This window comes from Aptenodytes forsteri, unplaced genomic scaffold (assembly GCF_000699145.1).
Source record: "Aptenodytes forsteri isolate BGI_AS27 unplaced genomic scaffold, ASM69914v1 Scaffold221, whole genome shotgun sequence".
NCBI lineage: Eukaryota > Metazoa > Chordata > Aves > Sphenisciformes > Spheniscidae > Aptenodytes > Aptenodytes forsteri.
In genome coordinates, this window is record NW_008794411.1 from 753,328 (window position 1) to 772,878 (window position 19,551).

The 19,551-nt window shown below is 41.3% G+C and overlaps 1 protein-coding gene across 1 annotated transcript in view; it reads right to left on the reverse strand.

The window, feature by feature from the left end:
• Positions 1 to 6,932: 6,932 nt before the first annotated feature.
• NAAA (N-acylethanolamine acid amidase) overlaps positions 6,933 to 19,551 on the reverse strand; it is a 14,615-nt gene continuing 1,996 nt past the window's right edge. The window contains exons 2-12 of the mRNA XM_009288718.2: positions 19,205 to 19,238; positions 18,764 to 18,928; positions 16,725 to 16,851; positions 15,857 to 15,947; positions 12,791 to 12,867; positions 11,321 to 11,493; positions 10,380 to 10,442; positions 9,723 to 9,789; positions 9,129 to 9,157; positions 8,093 to 8,174; positions 6,933 to 7,290 (exon numbers count right to left, since the gene is read on the reverse strand). Coding sequence (XP_009286993.2) covers positions 8,099 to 8,174; positions 9,129 to 9,157; positions 9,723 to 9,789; positions 10,380 to 10,442; positions 11,321 to 11,493; positions 12,791 to 12,867; positions 15,857 to 15,947; positions 16,725 to 16,851; positions 18,764 to 18,928; positions 19,205 to 19,238 — 902 coding nt within the window. The 3' untranslated portion in view covers positions 6,933 to 7,290; positions 8,093 to 8,098. The remainder of the gene's footprint in view (positions 7,291 to 8,092; positions 8,175 to 9,128; positions 9,158 to 9,722; positions 9,790 to 10,379; positions 10,443 to 11,320; positions 11,494 to 12,790; positions 12,868 to 15,856; positions 15,948 to 16,724; positions 16,852 to 18,763; positions 18,929 to 19,204; positions 19,239 to 19,551) is intronic.

Sequence of the window (19,551 nt, forward strand, 5' to 3'; positions counted from 1 at the left end):
AATCAGTATATGCAGACAAATATTCACGCATATAGCCATGTGTGAAGGATAACTCTCGTTATGAGGGATGAACACACCGATGGTATTTAAATGCATTTGCAGTACCACAGCTAGAGGGGAGATAAGTCTAAAATAACAATTAGCGATCATAAGAAAATAATCAGCTTTGTTAAACACTGCTTTCCTTCACCTCGTGGATCTGCTTGAGTGTGGGAGCATATTATCCCATCAGTTGCTCAGATCCTGGCCAGTATAAAAGGACAGGACAGCCAGACTTTTGTAACCTCACTGCTGCGGAAAGCTCTGGTCAGAGCAAACGGATCCTATTTCAAGATTAGGTGAAATTCTGAAATCTCTCACTTTGAGGATAACCAGAATGTCGTTCACAGTCAGACGTGTTTCCTCTGAAAAAAAAACCCCAACAGTCATGTAGGAAAAACAAAACTCCACGTACTACTGCCAAAGCGGTCCCAGGCTGTATCGCATAAGAATTATACAGGTTTTTATTGTAACCCAGAACTGGGGGAGGAGAAAGCTGAGAAATGGAGGGAAGGAAATAAACACCTGTAAAAATGTTAAGCCTGCTGCTGGCAGGAGACCACCGCTCAAAGGATTTTGAAGGGTCAGGACGGTGCGACTACAGAGGCACTTCTCCCCAGCAGAGAGAAAAGTCCGTCTCCTTTTCTCACTTCCCGCAATCCTTTTGCCTCCTTCAATCTCTTTCCACCTAACCCACATCTTTCCTCTCAAAATAGCTACAGATCTGCACAAACGCTAATTGAAGGAACACGTCTGGTGTTGTATAAGGTGCATGTGTGCAGCGTTTGCTCAGGAAGATGAGCCGTGCTAAGCAACATTTCAGCATGGAAAGTTTCTAAGGCAGATGAAGTGCAGAAATTCTCTGCCTTGCCCAGGATGCCGAATTGCACAATGGCATCTTCACAATAACTGGGTGACGCAACAGGAGGATACGTAGCAATGCTCTCAACAAAATACCAGTCACTCTAGTTTTATTCTAACGACATTATTTCGTATCAGTGTCAAAAATGGCCTGAAATCACTGCTGAATTATGCCCAATTACATCCGGTGCTTTATGGCCTTTGTGCTTAAATAATGCAGGTACTCTGACAACTTTTCAGATTATGAACTACTCAAACGGACAATTGCACACAAAAATCAGAATCCCTAGCATTAAAGGCTCTTATTTGTAACCTCCTGTACAAGGCAAATCCCATTTCAGGAAAAACAAATTTTCAAGCTCGGAATTTCTCAGTGTAGACTTATAACTCCCATCTGGCTATCCAAACAAAAATTTCTATTCAAAGACACAGATCTGAAGATTTCAGCAAATATTAGCTATCCAGAGAAGCAACGATTCGCTCTGTATTGGGAGCTTGCTTTAGAAACAATCATCCCCAAGCACCTCCACGTAACTGCATTCTGGTATAACCTGGCAGGGCAGCCTGAAACAGCGTGACACGGGTTCCTTTCAGATGAAACGACACCAGAAGACACGCTCCAGCCTACTAACGGGAGTTCAGTCCACAGGACCAGATTCAAGCCAGTCCCAAGAAAAACCCCTGAAACGTGGTTAGTGTAGACAACTGTTCCTCCACACTGGAGGTCAACACAGCCTGCGTGCCTAGCTGCATCTTCAGCGCTGCTTAGGAACCTGACAGTACCAGCTTCAAAGGAAGACGGACGCTTCAGCTTTTCGGAAGAGGTGAGTGCCTTTAAAGATACCTTTGAAAATGCAAACATGAGGAAAAAAATCCTTTTTCAGCAACTAAACCACTTCCAGATCACTTCTAAAAAATGGAGAACAAATTTGAAGCAAGCGCTCAGGTACAGAGTTAGGTACTTTGCTTGCTTAGGCTGCCTTCAGGGGTACCGCCTATCTGTTTTGATAGAATGTGACCTTGGATTTGAGGAGCGAATCCTTTGTGACCTTGGATTTGAGGAGTGAATCCTCCCTATTCTGTGACCTTTGGAGACACAGAATAAAGCTTTTCCTCATTGCCCTCCTTCCCTGCAAAACAAACAAGCATTTGTTATTTGGACAGCCCTACTTTAAACATAAATTTTGGCCATCCATACCGAGGGATGGTCTAGTATTAGTGTGCCCTAGGAGCACCTGCAGAGAGCAAGCACGGGCAACACCACCTACCTATTTGTCTTATCGCAAACGGTCTTGTCAACAGGTCTCTCCCAAGCAATTCCTGGAGCTGCGAACTTTTTCACTTCGTTACCCTCAGATTTTTCTGAGGGCCACAGCCTGAGCAAAGGAGTGCACAGCAGTAAACCAGAGACTGCAATGGAATCAAACCTGCTTCAAGGGTGGGAGGAGCGAGGGAGAAACAGAGCCAGTCCAACTGCTCAGCAGCTCTGATCCTTCCTCATCCACCCAACAGTGACATGCTCCCCTCCCCTTCCTAAAATCCAGTACCCAAGAAAAAGAGGAGGAACAGGGGCCCATAAAGACACAGCCTGGAAGACTTGAAGAAGTTGAACAGTGGCATCATCTGAAATACAGGCTGTATTAAACAACCAGGTGAGACAAAATGATGCAGCTAGGAAACGGCCGGCTAGAGACCGCTCCTTTCTCATCTTGCTTTTGGCCACCATTCCCCTCCTGCAGAGATGTTTACATGTTCTCTGGTGCAGCTAGAAGGCCTCTAAAACAGGTTTTCCCCACGCCTTCTGAGAAGCTGCAATACATTCCTATGAGGCTCTCCCCTGGTATACGCTGTTGCATAGAGCATCTGCTAGCAAGCATGCATGCTGAGTAAAGCAAGGTGATAAAACCCGCTGTATGCACTTACACCGGGGCAGAACTAAACCACCACCAAAAAAAGCATGGACTCAAGAGCCACACGTGGACATAGACAACTAACAGAACAACAAAGTCCAGTGCCTCAGTAGAAGACCGCAGACGTGTAGAAAAGATGCGCGTTCCCTGTTCACCAGAGTTAGCGTTCTAAAGACAGGAGAAACACCTAACAGCCAGACTCCACATACACATCCCAAGCCAACGGATAATATATTCATTTTTGCAACTCTTAAACACCAGCTGCTGACTCGTTTAATAATACCGTATAATACCACATAAAACTCACTGAAGGAAAACTTGCACAAATCCATTCGTGTCAACCACCCCAAAACAAGAACAACAAAAGCCTAGGTAAATTTCCTGGCTTACCGTAAATATTATTTTAAGTCCTTCAAAACCAAAGCAAGCGACAGCATTTTGAATCAAATCCTACACACTCTGTCACATCACTGAGCTTGCCCACGTTACAGATCTGTGCAGAATTTGGTGTTCCACCCGCGTGAATCGAAGGCTTCCTGTGAGGAACACAGAAGCTTAACGCGAAGCTAACTCCAAAACAACAGGGCTCCTAGGAAAGATGACACGCTTCACGTATCACGTGCACAACTGAATCCCCACTAACTTGACAATTTTATAGGCATTTGGACAACTGAGGGAAGAGATGAGCAGAACCTGGAAGGCAGTGAGAGGATACAACAGATTTACTGGAAGCTTACTAGGAAAAAACCTGAAAAACAGGGAAATAGAAATTTTAAGTTCTGCTAAAAGAAAAACAGCAACAATTTGTTTAAGAGCTACAGATGAATTAAAAAAAAATTCAAATATTTCTCCCAAGAATAAAAATGCTAGCTAGCACTAGGGAAAGTGATCATCCTGCCTTGCCCTCCTAGAGTAAATACCTATGTATGTCCCCACGTGTACATCAGACTCGGCACGTCTCATAGCTGGAAATGAGACGGTGAAGCTTGTTTTATTTTACACATGCACTGACCTCTGCACCTGCACAGCTGCTGCAGTGCCAAAAAGGAGAATTTCAGATAGAAAACGCCCAACTGCAGTTTTATACAGCTTGACCTATAAAAAGGATATTTCGCCTCAAACTATGGGTGCCGAGTAACTACTTCTGAACACAAAACATTGTTACAGAGAAATAAAAAGAAAAATGCAACTTACCTCGCCACCAATTTCTAACTTACGGATTTATTAAGATAAACACAACAGAAGCTCTCCACTTTTTAAATTTTTGTTTCTATTCAGTACCCAAAGCGATCAATAATCTCTGAAGTGATCTGCTTGATTACAGATTCAGAAACTCCTCCTCAGAATCTAAATAATCAAGTAAGCTGTCCCCTTGGGCACGCGGCGGAAAGCGCCATGTCTTTCAGCACCTGCAGTATAGAATGCGTGTGCTGTTCTGCGACAAGTGCAGCCCCTTTGATTTATTTACTGCACAGTTGTTTTGAGCAGCCTTAAGAATCCTCTCCCATGTGATCCTTAAGAACAGCTACAGATCTGAAATGGATTAGGATTACTGAAGAGGATTATGAATGAGAAATACAGTATGTTAGCCTCTCTCATCTTAAGAGTCAGCTCTTACACACTTTCAAGTTGCCTTTTGCTAAATGCAGACTTCTGGAGGAAAAAGAATTAAAGGTTTCACCCATTCCTTATGTTGGGCTGAAAAATCTTTTGGGCTTTGTAGCTAGGGAATCTGTACTGCAGAAACGAAAGGATGGAAGAAGCAAGGATAATGTATTTAACTTAGTTCTAATTAATTACTTAACAATTCTAAGTCATGAATCTGACTGGGCTTGAGAAAGCAGAAAAGTTATTTTACTTCCTAGTCTCTAAAAAGTGGACACACAAAGCAGATGAAATCTCAAACGGAAGGACGATCAGCAAGCAATTCAAACAACTACAAAATATCCTCCTTTTTTAAAAAACAAACAAGATCCCACAAGACACCCAAACCCTCCAAAACCAACCAGCGCTACATTTTAATGTTTCCAGCAGTAAGATGGTTTTATTTCAAGTATTAACAATCCTGTGTCTCTGTATTTTTACCAAAATTCAATTCTTATGCAAAAGCAGCTCAACACATTTCACGGGTTGAATCATCTAGTTTGTAAGATGTGTCATTCACCACTTTTCTCAGTGTTTATATTTTTAGCATGTCATTAAACTAAGACCAGAAAGTTATATATCCTTCCAGTTAGCAAAAAAAAAAAAAGTATTCAAGTTGGCATATAGGCTTTATTTTGTTGGCAGTCAGGATGTCTGAATGTTTACAAACAGATTAAATGCAAGGCTTTTTTAAGAAAATAATTTAAAAGAGCAAAGCAAAACAAAAGAAAATTCGACTTCTTCAAATCTAGTTTCCTTTCTTGTTTAAAACACAGAAAAACCCCACATTTCAACAATCTGCTTTGTGGCTAGGGCTGAGCAAGTTCTGAACAACTGGTGAGACATGAACAGGACAGGAACAGACAATTGTTTCCTGAATATTCACGGATACCAAATAATCATACACTTCAGATCTGTTTGTACACATTGAAACAAATACATTTGATTAAATTTATATGCCACTGAGAATCCGGGCACACCACTGCCAGAATATAATCAACCTAACACTGCTGAGGTCAAAAAGACTATGCAAAATTACACCCGTAAGGATCCTTTTGTCTTTACTTGTGAGTGGTTGTTACATAAAGAAAACCTGCTGGGACCAGGAGCCGATGCCTGCTCTGTGAATTAAAGCAACGTCGTTCTGAAATCTCAAAGATATCGTGACCGCTGTTATTTACATCTTCCTCCAGGAACTCTCTGTTTTCCAAATTTATCATTCTGGCATATGACTGCTAACATCATTGTACAAACTGGGTCAAGGCAAAGCTCGCAGCGCATTTATCCAGGCAGAAGTAGAGGATGCAAGTAAGTAGGTTATGACACTTAGCCAGACTCAGCACAAGGAGATAAAGGGCCCGCATCTCCAGAAAGCTCTCTCAGGAACAGTTTGCATAACCGGGGCTCAAATACTGCAGGTGACATTGCACGTATCTGGAAATGGTGCTCTGACCCAACACTGATCATACCTTCTTCTCCCACATAAAATTCTCACTGGCATTAGCAGGAATTTTGTCCAGTGAAGAATGGGACCTCTAAGCTTTATGTGAAGGTATCCACTGGTCTTGACTGTTTAAATCCTTCTGTATTTCTGGGGTGCTCCCAAGAAGTGCCTGAATTCAATATGCGGTCACAGCACAACCCAACAAACAAACAAACAAACCTCTCTGCACTATAGAAATCAGTTGTAAACTTTCTATTGAAGGCAACTTTCAAATATATAAAAGGAAAATCATCCCTTTTCTAACCTCACTGCTATCCCATCACAAGCTTCTCCCATCTACTGGGGGGAAAAGCGTCTGTTATCACACCTCCTAAAACAGCTCCTGATTTCTGATGAATAAAGCACCATAGTCTACAGCTATGGTGGTCATGCAGTGGTCAAACCCTGGAACAGGCTTCCTAGAGGGGTGGTTGGTGCCCCAAGCCCGTCAGTGTTCAAGAGGCATTTGGACAATGCCCTTAACAACGTGCTGTAACTTCTGGCCAGCCCTGAAGTGGTCAGGCAGTTGGAATAGATGATCGTTTTAGGTCCCTTCCGACTGAAATAGTCTATTCTATACTCTGTCGCCTTTCATAAGCCTGCTAAAAACAGCTTGAGCCTGTGCACCAGAGAACCACAGCTGAAGGGGAGAGAGAGACTGCCTGCGCTGGAATTCACACTATGGAAAGTCACATTCCTTTGCACTGACGCAATAATTTTTGTGTTGAGGAAGGTCCCACAGAGCATGTCAGGACAGGATGGCCAAACTCATGCGGTTCAACAAAGGCATAAACTGTACCAGGACCTGCGATGATCCTGTTCTGCAATTATAACAGGGTTCTGCAGAGCTCTGTTTGGCCTGCCCGTTCCCCAGTCCAGCTCTCTCTGGGCATAGCATCTGACCCTGTTAGGCTCATGATCACAAGCCCCTCACAGATCAGGGAAAGGCACGATGACATTAGGAGTACCACCGCAGGTCTTCATGAATCAAGGGATCAGCTGCATATTTTTATTTAATTATATTCAGACCTACAGGCCACACAAAATATATCATTTTTTTTTTTATTAGTCAGCACGTAAGTACATTCAAGTTGTGCAAGTCTTTCCAAAAATAGTAAAAGCAGTTTTTAGCCATCAACATCTGCTAGAACATCAATGTAATTACAATAAAATCAATCAAACTTCCATTACAGTTAATTAACAGTATCATCTGCAACACTTCAAAGAATTAACAAGTCATTATTTCCTGAATGGTTCACATAATTAATAAGCCAAAACAACTGTACTGCTTGTGAGAGTGATTTTAAAAGCATATGCCAGTCTTGGAAAGCTTCAGCTTTTCACTCATTTTGTCTGTTGAAATAAAAAGATAGATAAATAAGACAGCACAGGTTTGTATAGAGCTAAGAAAGAAACAAACTTCAGAATCTCTAAAATCAAATGTCCAATATAACCGCTACAAATATAATACAAGTAAGAGTTTAAAAACCTATTCAAACTGGAATGCAGTTTCTTGTGCCTCTGGCAAGACCAGGCAACCAGAGTTTCTTGGAATACAAATAAACGTAACTTGGTATCTTTCTCTGAACACATTAAAGCTACCACGTGAGGCACCTTGTGAGTTCAAGCACTTTGACTTTTTCTGCAAGTTCACAAGACAAAACCCTCAAAGGATGCTAAGGCTCAGTCGCCTGCAAACAGCTGTCACAAATTCAGCTTGATCTTTCTTGGTGCCAAGTGCACCAACCCCTCCTGCTGGGACTCCGTTCACTCTGGCGGGGCGTCATGTCATTGTCAACCACCCGGAGACATGTTAAACGTATCGCGCTAGTGGGACGGGTAAAAATAATAGCTCAAACGTTCACAGAGGGAACCTCTACCTTTTGGTCTCAACAACACCCACCCCTTCCTCTCTGATAAAGCACTTTTCCGAAGATAATCTCCAAGGGTTTTGCAAAGAAAGTCAATACTTAACTCTTATCTCTGAAACAACAAGGGAAGGTATTTACCCAAGGTCGATAAGCAAACCAAGGGGAGAAGCAGGAATTCAGACTAGGTCACTTGAGTGCCACCGCAGTGCTTTGTCCCTCAGTGACTCTTCAGCTGAAATTTTTATTTAAGTACAAGTAGCTAGGAGTACCAGCATGCTACTTACACCTCTTCACTTCACAGGTCTGATCCATGTCTGGTACTTATCTGGAAGTGCCGCACTCATTACTGTGGTATAGACTGTGTTACTGGTAGGGAAAGAGGAAAAGAGTGAGTGACATTCCAAAGGCAAGAAGATTAGTTTATAAAACTAGCAAAGCAGCAGAACAAATCTTAGCGGAAACAAACGCTCTGCTTAGGTACAGAAGGGTTAGAAAAAGTCGGAAAGAGACTGATAAAAATTAAGGCTGCTGGCACAAATTTTTAGTATTTTTTTCGCACTTAGTACAGCAAAGGAACTGTATTTCACCATCCATTTGATCACTGTATTAAAAAACCAGTATTGCTAATCTCAGCAGTCACGCAGAAATAATCTTCTCCTTTCCAAATTTCCTCACATTTGTAAGACGGAGGAGAGGAAGTCCTGGTATTAACTTTGAAGAAGCCATTGCCAAGCTCAAACACGAATGACTGATCCAGAGAATATACCGAGTTCCATATAAAAGTAAAACAAAACAGGATAACCTGCAAAGGTGCAGTTTGTGGAACAATGCAGAACAATAATGGTATACTGAAATAAAGCTCTCTTAAAAAGCCAGTGAATGGTACCTAAAAGCTATGTCCCCATTGACTGCTTTTTCCCTTTTTACACATGAAGCAGAGCTACATCAGAAACTCCAGAGAAAGCCATTCGCAGTGTTAACACAAATCAAAGGTTCCAAAAGCGAAAAGCACAAATGACTCGGCAGAAAGTCCAGCTGTTCCTCTAAGCAGTCATTTGTTTCACTACTACAAAAGAACTTCCCATCACCAGACTGAGGCTAACAAACTGCAGTTTCTTGGCTAGAGTGGCAGATGGAAGAGGAAGAGTGCTGTGGAAGCGTAAACAGAGTGTCACGTGCACGAGCAGAAATCTAAGCTGGGAAACGGCAAGAAATTCAGACAGATGCATAGGAAAATCCTAAGGAAGTTTGTGATTGACACTTAAGTGGCCTGAGGCACGGTGGGAGGCGCTGATTAACATCTCTGAATCTAATACTTACTTGTTTAAGACTGGCTTCACTGACAACACCTGTACAGAGAGTTTGAAGAGTTGTCATTTTGGTAAATGAAGAGGGAATTAAAAGGCTATTTAGAAACAGCAGTAGGATGAAGTTATGCAAAGGAATAATGCAAAGTCAAGGATTTCTCTTGCTGGGGTTTTTGGTTTTTTTTTTTTTGAACATCAGACCATTTTACAACAATATTTTTAAAAAGCCCTCTGAAATATGCAACATTTAAGTTCCCAAAACTAACTGGTAAATATCACTCATGTCTAACGCTTCATCTGCCTGCTATAATATTTATAATTCTGCTTGAAATAAGGAACTGCACAAAGACGATGGTGATGGGATTCACCTCTTGCTCTTTCCACTTGGATTGGCAGACTATTACAAAATGCCTATGCAAGGGAGTTCAGAAACATTTTAACAACCAAACTTATCGGTCTTCAACTCTCCAGACATGGTTGTGCAGTACACCTTCTTCACCATGCCTTCCTTGCACAGGCTTTAAATCCCTGACAAAAATGCAGCTGCACTTCTGCTTTGAAAAAGAATTTTAAGTCAAAGTCACAATGCAGAATTTAAAAGAAATACCTTAAAGAGCGTATCAAAATTGATGTTCTGCTGTCCAGTAGCATTGAGAGCTTTGATGGCTGGAGTTCTGCAGGAAAAAAATGCAGTATCATTAAATACACTTTACTGTTCCAAAGTCTACAAAGCACCAGTGTGAAAAATTTCTCACTAAATGCCTTTACATTGAAATGCTTGCTTTGGCCTAAAATAATCCAGAGTTCTGTGTGAGTGAATCTAGTCTCACATTGCTGAAGCTACTCTATTACTACACCATTGAGTACAGACCGACAGGAATCTGCCAACAGCTTTTTGCATACTACACAGCCTAAAGATTGTATGATGTCTGCCAGCGCCTTCCTAGTGCCATCAAATACTTTTTCACTGTGAATCTAAATCCTTTAACTTCTACTAAACTTTGCTTTATAAAGAAATTTTTGGTACATGCCTTATCCTTGCAATTTCGCATGTTTTATGCCATTCAATGCCACACAGACTTTCCTCTGGCACATGTGAATATCGCTCCTTACCGTATCTGTTCCCTTTTGAGTGGCATTACAGAAACTGAACAAGCTGCCTGCTCAACGAGCTAACACCTGCTCAGGGAAGAAAACACCCAAGTCTCTAAGCTTTGTCAAAATGAAAGTGTTATCTCACCACAGAGTTCCAAACTAAATTTACCTTCGATCGTCAAAAGGAGGAGGGGTAGTCCAATGGTCATAGTTTGTCTCCACACGAAACCACCTATAACACAACACACAAACATAAAAGCAAACAAAAGGTGAATCAGTAGGTAATTAATAAAAGCCAAGAATCAGTATCTCTGTATTGCCAAAAGGAAAAAAAAACCCTCCCTCAAAAGCCTCTTTCCTGTGTCTCTTGCAAGCCCAAGGGATCCTACGTTGAGACACATGGCAGCCTTTACCATAAACTACTGAACACAAATGAAAAAGGAGCGACCTCTGAGCTCCTGATGGCGTCAGTGACAAAACTACTACCGACTACAATAAAAGCAAGATCAGACCTTTAAAGAGATGATCAGAGACACGGGGGTATGCGTACGATGCAGCCTGCAGCATTCAGTTTGGAGTACACGGAACCAACAGGCCATCTGGCTGTTGCCAAGCCAGTATTTACTGGCTGACGGTAGTCATTAAGTGCCGTTTTTCACCGCACGGCAACTATTTAGGATCTCCTTCATATATTAAGCTGCTGATTTCACAAGATTGATAGGAACAGTTATTTTTGAGCCTTCAACCTTTCTACCGCATTGGGTCAAAACTAATTTGGAAGTGCTGAATTTACTGGTGCAATACTTGGCAGACAGACAGGAAAAGCCCTCAAGTCTTGTCTCCTTTGGAATCTGGCTAAAAAATAAACACATACAGATGCTTTTTCCACCCTTGACCCTCTGGACTGCCCCAGCCTGACAAGGTGGTGTGATTCCTTCTCAAAGAGAAGGGACTGGGGCTCCCTTCAGAGGCTTTCAAGCTCTCCCTGTCCAGCTGTAAGCGTTAGTAAGAGATGAGCCTGGCTCTCTCAAGAACGTTCTGTCACTAACCCTGCCTATCATTCAGGAGGAAATATGAAAAAAAGAGAATAAACCGTTTTTTTCTACTTACGCTCCACCTAAAGGATCGAGAGGCCAGAGATCTGCTGGCCCTCTTCGATTCCTCGTTATGACCATGCCTTCTTTGGGCAATACGCCTCCTACAATATAGTAAACTTCAGCAATGATGGGAATGCCCGCTAGTCTGAGAACAGCTGACTGAAAGTCCTCTGCTCTGCTCAGGGTCTAATGCAAAAAGGAGACCACAGTGAAATAAAGATCACAGAGCACGGTCAAGCACAAAAACGAGCACTGGGACATCTTAAAAAGAAGAAAAGGCCCAGTATTTTTGAAAATGGCAATTGACTGTAAAGTGCTACTTGAAAATATTTCTCTGAAACTAGTTTTCCAAACGGACTAGCGCAGGAACATGAAATGCATATGACTAGTAAATGAACTAATTAATCCCAGATTTGCAAATACTCAAAGAAAACAGTAAATATACACACACATATATGTACACATAGGTATATGGTGAGAAGTGAAAAAAGCTGAAAAATCTGCCATTCAAAAGACAGAGGCATGTCCATACTCTGCAAATTCACTCCTCAGCAAAGTCTTTCAACGTGAACAATGGGATAGATGAAAGTGGATGAAAGGGGGAAAAAAACCCACTCCACGTCTTTGTCTTGCCAGTGGTGTGTGAGGACTTAGGTAACAATGGTGAATAAGGCAGAGGCATTGCTTATAGCAAGCCTGGCTTCTCCTGCCATAACCAGGTGACTAACTCGGCATAAACTGACAGTTCCACCGCAGCCAATGAAGCTACTATTTTCAGGCATAGGGCCACAACCTACTGAAGTACATCTTTAAAAATGAGTGTTGTGCAGGAACTAAAAACAGATATGGAGAACATGCATCTAACAAAATTGTTCAGAAAGATGGGGAAAGCCCTGGAGAACAATTAATTATTTCTGACAGCAACACTGCAGCTAGTAGTTTCGAGTCACAGCCTCAAGTCACATCTCAAACTCAAAAAGTATGAACAATAAAGTCTCCAGTAGACATTCCAGTTCTGCAGGGAGTTTACCTACAAACCGTGTCATTCATGTTTACTGTAATTCATGAATCTGAGAAGCAGCAGACCTGTTTTATCTTAGTAGTACGCTAACACAATATTCATAAAATGTGCTATACAAAATACCAGTCTCAACTCTGGCTGCTCACCAGTGAGCTCTGCATTTTTAGTATGTTAACGTATCAAACGTAGCGTAAAATAACCCTAGGAAGGAAGTCTTTACACAGCTTCTCAAAGACTTTGGGCATTGATTAGAGATTGCCCCCCTGAAGGACTGGAATTGCCTCTCTCATATACATTGCTGACGGTTTGGGGACAATACCTGTCCCCTCTTATGAAATGCATTTACTTAACAATTTATTGAATTTTCTGTGAAACTAAAAGTTGGAACATCAAATTTACCAGGAGTTTGTAAGTACAAATGACATCACTGTGAAATACGAGAAAATAACGCAGCGCACTTACGTCTCGGACAAGCCAGCTGACGGGGTAATTCCGATTCAGAAAAGCAGCTATTGCATTTTCCCACCAGCGACCACCCGCTGGAAAAAAAAGAAAAATTACTATACATGCAGGTTACGTACACTCTGTGAGATCTATCCTCCCACCTTTCTTTCTTCTCTGTGTCCCATCTCTAGCTCTGCAATCTTTCCCTCTACTGCATTACAAAAGATGGGCGCAATAAATTCTTTAATTCTCTAACTATACTGCTATCATAAAAACATCAAAGTCAGGCAGCTTACACCGAACTGACAAAGCACACACACATGTGCCTCTGTACCATCTAGAGCTTATCAATGCCGTTTAAAACACTGGATGCTGACAGCACTCCTTTTCTTTTGTATTACTTTACTGATACCTATACATAAAATATGCAGGATGTGCTGCATAACCAGGCTAACATACCCTGGCAAGCCCTCATTTTACAAAATTTGTCTTTCAAATGCTCAGTTTTCTATATCATTAGATTTGGATATTGAAGTACCACAGAAAGCTAAATCCTCAGTGAAACAGGGCAGCTACCTATCAGCATAAAAGGTCAACGTTTCAGAAGAGGGGCTAACAAAGAGCATAACATCTAGCTGAAACTACAGGTGAAATATAAATAGACTACATAATCCCAACTGAAGTTCAACCAGGGCAGCTGGATTAACACCCCTGCTTTCCAGAAAGCATCTCAGACCTGTAATGACAGGACTGATCATTATCTTAGGTTTTTGGTGTCTTCTGAGGTACAATATTCCTGTGACAGTGCCGTAAGAGGATGCCATAAAATGGTACGGAGTCTGGAGTTCAGTGGACAATAAAGAAGACAGTGTTCAGCACTGCACAGAGAACACACGGTATCTCTCAGAACTTGCCAGTGCTAGCAATTTCAATCAAAAACTGTCACATTCCTTTCAGTATTGATAACTTGCTGGCTGCTCAGTTTTTAAACCTTTTTTATTCATAGCTGATTGATGAGCAATGAAGTGTCAAAGGTAACCGTAACAGGGACTAGCACTTTGTAACACATATTTCCAAAAGGACTGCAGGTCTATTCATACGATATAATAGTCTACATCTGTCAGCTCAAACATTAGCATTAATCACCTCATTATTCATCTTACTGAAATATTACAACAACAGGAAGAATTACACAGAAATCATGAAACAGCTAAAAAAGAGGTAGTGATGGTATTTCTGTGTTACTGGAGAAAATTAGGAGAACTAAGAAAAACAGAAGGCCAAGTTTATAATTATTCACATGCCAAAACCAGAAAAAGCCAGCAGAAACAATATGCTTGTCACTTGATAGACCTTCACCCTAATTTAAAGTCATCCCCCTTTCCAGCTATAGTTCACATGCTGGTTTCCCTAAATTTTTAGTTCCATTGTACAGTGACAGATGAAGCAGCAAGCAGTCAGCAACAACCGATTTACAGGAGCACAGCACGCGTTGAGTGAATTACTATTGTCTGTAGTTGAAAAGTGACTGAAGTCGAGGCACACAGGTGGATGACCAGCACATCAGCTCCTGACCGACAAGAGGGGCCCATCACACACAAAAGTTTGCAGTACTTGATTCCTCTATCAGAATCGGGAGGACAGAATGGGTTCGTGCAGGGACTAAACCACCTCACTGTTGTCTCACATGATCCTTATATTGAGGTTTGAAGCACACTGCTGAGAAACAGCAGGGAGAACAGGACGGCACTGGTTTTGTCCCCAAATTGTGCCTGTTCACAGACAGGACTTTGGTCTGCAAGATTTTCTAAATCAAGCCTTTTGCAAAGACTTGATACACTTAAGACTTTATTTGCAAGCTGATGTTAGTACGAACTAAAAGCAGTTTGCATCTCTCAGTATCAGCCCAGGACGCTCCAGTTTTGAAAGGATTAAATAACTACACTAGCATCAGAAGCAGGCTCTTAAAAAAATATGAGTGTAAACTATGGAAAGAATCTAGCGAATGCAACAGGGCAGTATTAACAAAGGAGACAGGAATCAAAAGGTGCATGTGCTCCATAGCAGAATCCCTACTCATAATGAATATGTATATAACGTATACAGTCAACAGTGTTTGCATAACATCTAAAAAAAATTTTCAAAAACAAAAGATTGTCTAATTAAAAGAAAAGATTAAAAAGAAAAGAAAAATTGCTTACCGCAATCACAAATGAAAAATAAACGTTTATTTTAGATGTTGGTTCCAACTCGGACTACATTGTTTCCAGTTCTAACAAACAGCTAATAAAGAACAGCAAAAAATGTCTGCTTCTTAAAAAGAAAAGAAAAAAGAAAATAAAAGAAAAAAGAGAGGGGAAGTGATCGAAGAGACAAACCCAAGCTCTGAGTTGGACATAATTATCAATATCTGTGAAACTGAAGCGCTGATGGAAAAGGCAGTGACCCTTCCCCTGCCTTCCGGACTGTTACAAACCCTTCTATTGTCAAGTTTTAGTTCTCAGTAGTGACATCTCTCAACTTTCCTCTACTACCAGATCTTTCCTCAGCCCGCTTTCCAGTATCTCCATGCATTCTCTCAAGCCCTGCTGCCTTTGCCCTAGATCTCGCCGTCTTAGCTTCTCTTCCCATCCGCTCTTTCAAGCTGCCTTATGGGAACAGAGAAACATGGAATACAAAGGAAGGGACAGAGAACTAGGAAAGCAGCCGTTAATTTGCTATACACAATTGTATCTTTTTCTCTCGACCCCTACTCTGCCCATCTCCAGTCATGTGTCTTGACCAGACCATATTAATTCGTCTCTTAAGGCTTTCCCCAAGGTTCTCTGTCTCCTTTGACACTTTTCAAGCTCAGATGACACTGTGCTGACAAAAAAAGGCCTTTCTCCTATGCAGCAGCCAAAAACTGGCAGCCTATGTGCTTTCACCCCCTGAGGGCCAGAGAAGTCATTCAATTTCAGCTCCTTCCTGGCAACCTTAATCGTATTTTTCCCTCTGGGAGAATGTGAGAGAAGGGCCAGAGCAGGCAGCAATCAACTGAAATAGTGTACATAACGTCAAGCGTGGAAGACAGATTTATTTTACCTCGTTCATCACCGGAGATCGTGAACTTGTGTGGACTTTGTCCAGTCCATAAGCCTACGTAACCAAGAAATGTGGTGCCTTGATATGCGATCTGAAATCAGGAAACGTGCAGTATTTTAGCATTCTGGAACAGAACTACTTACAATATAGGCAACATTCTGAAGCAGCATCCTGTACTTTTTCCTGTGACTTTCATACATACGTTGCTATAAAACACTTTGCCTTAAATTACAGTAAAACTTGCAAAGTAAATTATAAAAAGACTCCCGAGGACCAAAATTCACTGCATTTAATTTGTTAATGATCACAGACGGCTACAAAAGTTTTGCTCAAGTTAGCGAGTACCCAAGCAAGAAACAAAGAATTCTCCATTTTCAAAATGGACCAATGAATATTAACAAATATTAAGAAAATCACACGAACGAGGACTGCACTAGCAACTAGTTCATTTTTGGAAATTTTCATCTAAAACACACACGTTGGTCACAAAAATTAACAAGGCCTTAGAAAAAAGCCTTAGAATTGGTCCCTGCCAAAACTGATCTCTTTTCTATATTCTCTAGTATTTCTTTTCTAATATCTTGACGTTTCCTTCTTTCAACATCTCCTTCCAAATAATGATCTCAAGATGCTAGATTATGCTGTTCTATTTGTTCCAGTTTATCACCACAAACTGGATGTCCAGAAAGCAAAGAAAACCAGCATTCATCCCGCATTCCTAAAGGGAGTGACTGTGGTGCTCTAATAATCCAGTAAACGTGGGATGGGAACCACATTCCTACACTAAATCCCACTGCCTACGCAGCTGTACGACCATACCTTGTTCCTTCATGGAATACCACCCAGCCACGTCAACCATGGATCATACCTGCCCACTTTTTATAAACCGCACATCAATTGTAATCTTGCTTAATATATCAACAAAATCGTAATCCAGGTTCCGACCGTGGTAAATGTTTCCTTTGTCATCCTGAGCAACAATACTAGTACAGAACCTTCAAAAACAAAAAGGAGAAAGAACGATTTAAGAAAAAGCTGTGACAACGCTTTCAATATTATAGTTGAACTAGCTCAACATTTCAGAACGAGTAACCGAGTTTATCTTCTGCAAAGCATTTTACTAATGTAAGCATACAAACAGGAGTTTGCATTATATCATTAACACTTATGCTTCCCAACCTGAGAGAATAGTCTCATCCTATACTTTATGATAAAATTTCTTACAGGTTTTAATTTCAAATTGGAAAAAAAAAAAAAAGGGACAGAATGGTTTCACTGAAGCCCTGCATAACTACACAACACTACAACGTCCTGTATGACTTATGCACAACATCTGTTAGGGAAAGACCTTTCCCACAGAGTCTAACATACAAAACTGTACAATACTCACAGGTCCTACCTGGCTCAGAAATTCAAAAGCCACACTACTGTCCACATCAGCACAGATATTACAGACCAGGTAGGAAGCAGCACTTCCACTTGGGAAAAATTTCATTATTTCATTTTACTTCTTTTCTAAATCCAGATGAAAAGCTGACATCTAAAAATGTCCACAAAGTATCAGTCTGAAACTGTCTAGATGTCCTTTTCACAATTATAGACTATTTCATTTCACTTTGGACCCCGTTTATATTTTTAATCACAACTAGATAAAAAGTTCAAAGTCCTTTCAAACTGAAAACATCAGTTGTTGTTAAAGTATCAGCCATTTCAATAATAGTCTGACTTCTTCTTTAGAACAGGAAGTGTGCTGAAATTCCTTTTTTGATAACAGTTTCAGTTTCATTGAAACAGGCTTTTTTATGAAGTGTATTGAATTAGCAGGGAATTAAAAATTTATTTGCTCTGGAGTTACGAGTTTGTCATGCCAGTGATGCATAGCACTGTCTTTCAAAACTATAAAGGTAAAAAATTTTGCAGACAAGTAATTTGTTCCTGGTTGATGTTTTTTCTTAAGTATCATTAGAGCTGAGAAACTTAAAATTTCATGGGCCTTACCAGGGCTAAGAATGATAAGTGTCCTCTGTGAAACACTGAGAAAGCTAGCATTTGAATGACTATCTTGTCTGATATTAATTCTTATTAAAAAGATCACTTTAACACAATACCACACGTTAAGAAAAATAATAATCAAAATGCATACAAGTGGCTGTATGCACCTGTTTTTTATTAAAACCTACACAGAGAAATATTTTTAGGATCCTCACAGGTAACACCAAGTGTTTATTCTCCTGCACATGCTTCTAGGTCAAAAAAAAGACAATGAAACTGAGTATTTTTTCCACTGAGGTTTTGTTTGCTGTCATAAAGATACTACATCCATTTTCCATTGTGCAAATCAAAAAATTACATTACACAGTCATTGTGAACATTCATCCAGAAAACAGTTCGGAAGCAACTTCATCTCAGATGAATGATCAAAAATTAGATTGCAACTAATTCTTCTAGTTTCCTTTTTGGTAAAAAATGACAATTTAAACAACAAAAGAATACATTACATGATCTTCGAAGATAAATGAACCCAAATACTTTGAATAGATGGTCTTTCCTTACTAGCAGAAATTATTTTCATACTTTTATACATTTATACAGATATACATACACAAAAACGTTACAGCTACACGTTACCTTTATTAACAAATAAACAAACTACTCTGTGTTTCTCGTTCAATTCAGGATACAAACTGCCCAGTGAGAAAACTGCTCTGTGTTTCTCATTCAATTCAGGATACAAACTGCCCAGTGAGAACAAAACCTCCCAGCTGAATGTATGAAATGGTAAGAGAATGAACGGTGCAAATCATCTGCCACGCATCTTCACCTGCCTTTTTGTGTGTTCTCCCCTGCTGAACTAAAAATAATCTCTACATCCATTTCTACCAGATTCTGTAAGTACCAGACACTTACGCAGTAGATTCATAGGCGAAATTAAGCAGAACTCCATCTCCAAGACTTATTCCCAGCGCTTTGCACAGTCCCAGAATTTCCCCCGCGAAGGGTTGCGGCATAAAGAACTCCAATTCTGCTGCTATCGGCCGAATAACTTCGTGGACCCATTTTGGTACGCTTTCACTGCAAAAAACGCTCAAGGCATTAACTGAGAAAGAGACAAAAAGGTTTGCAACTTAGGCCTGGCAGTCAGGCACTCAAGGAGTCTGCCAGTTCTCTGATCAACCTGTCCCAGTGGACGCTGACCATCCATCGGCAGCCTCTCCTGCGCTATTGGACATCCCTGCATCCCATCCCTCACCGAATCTCATTGCCTTCAGCACGTCCCCGAAGAAGCCTGCACGACCCGAGCAAAACATTCCACACAGGCTTCCTACTTAGGAGATTTTTTATTCCTACCAGGAATCTCCCCAGTCTGTCCTCCGACAGGTTCCTAAGTGTACGCGTAACACAGCAGTACTGGGTTAACACTCAAAAAATGCTCTGAATTTTTGAGTTTATAGAAGTTCAGCAGCCGTGCAGCATCACTTCGCCCTCTTCGTTCAGGCCCCGCAGCAGCGGGTCTGGCGGGGGGACAAGGGCTCCACGGCGCTGGGGGGAAAGGAAAAGCGGGCCCTGGCCCGGCCCCGCTCCCGGCACGGCCGCGGGAGGGGCGGCGGGGACCGGGGCTGCCCCTCACGCCGCTCTACCGAGGAGGAAGGGCTGTCTGACGGACCGGCGGGCAGGACGCTACCCGCTCGGCCCCA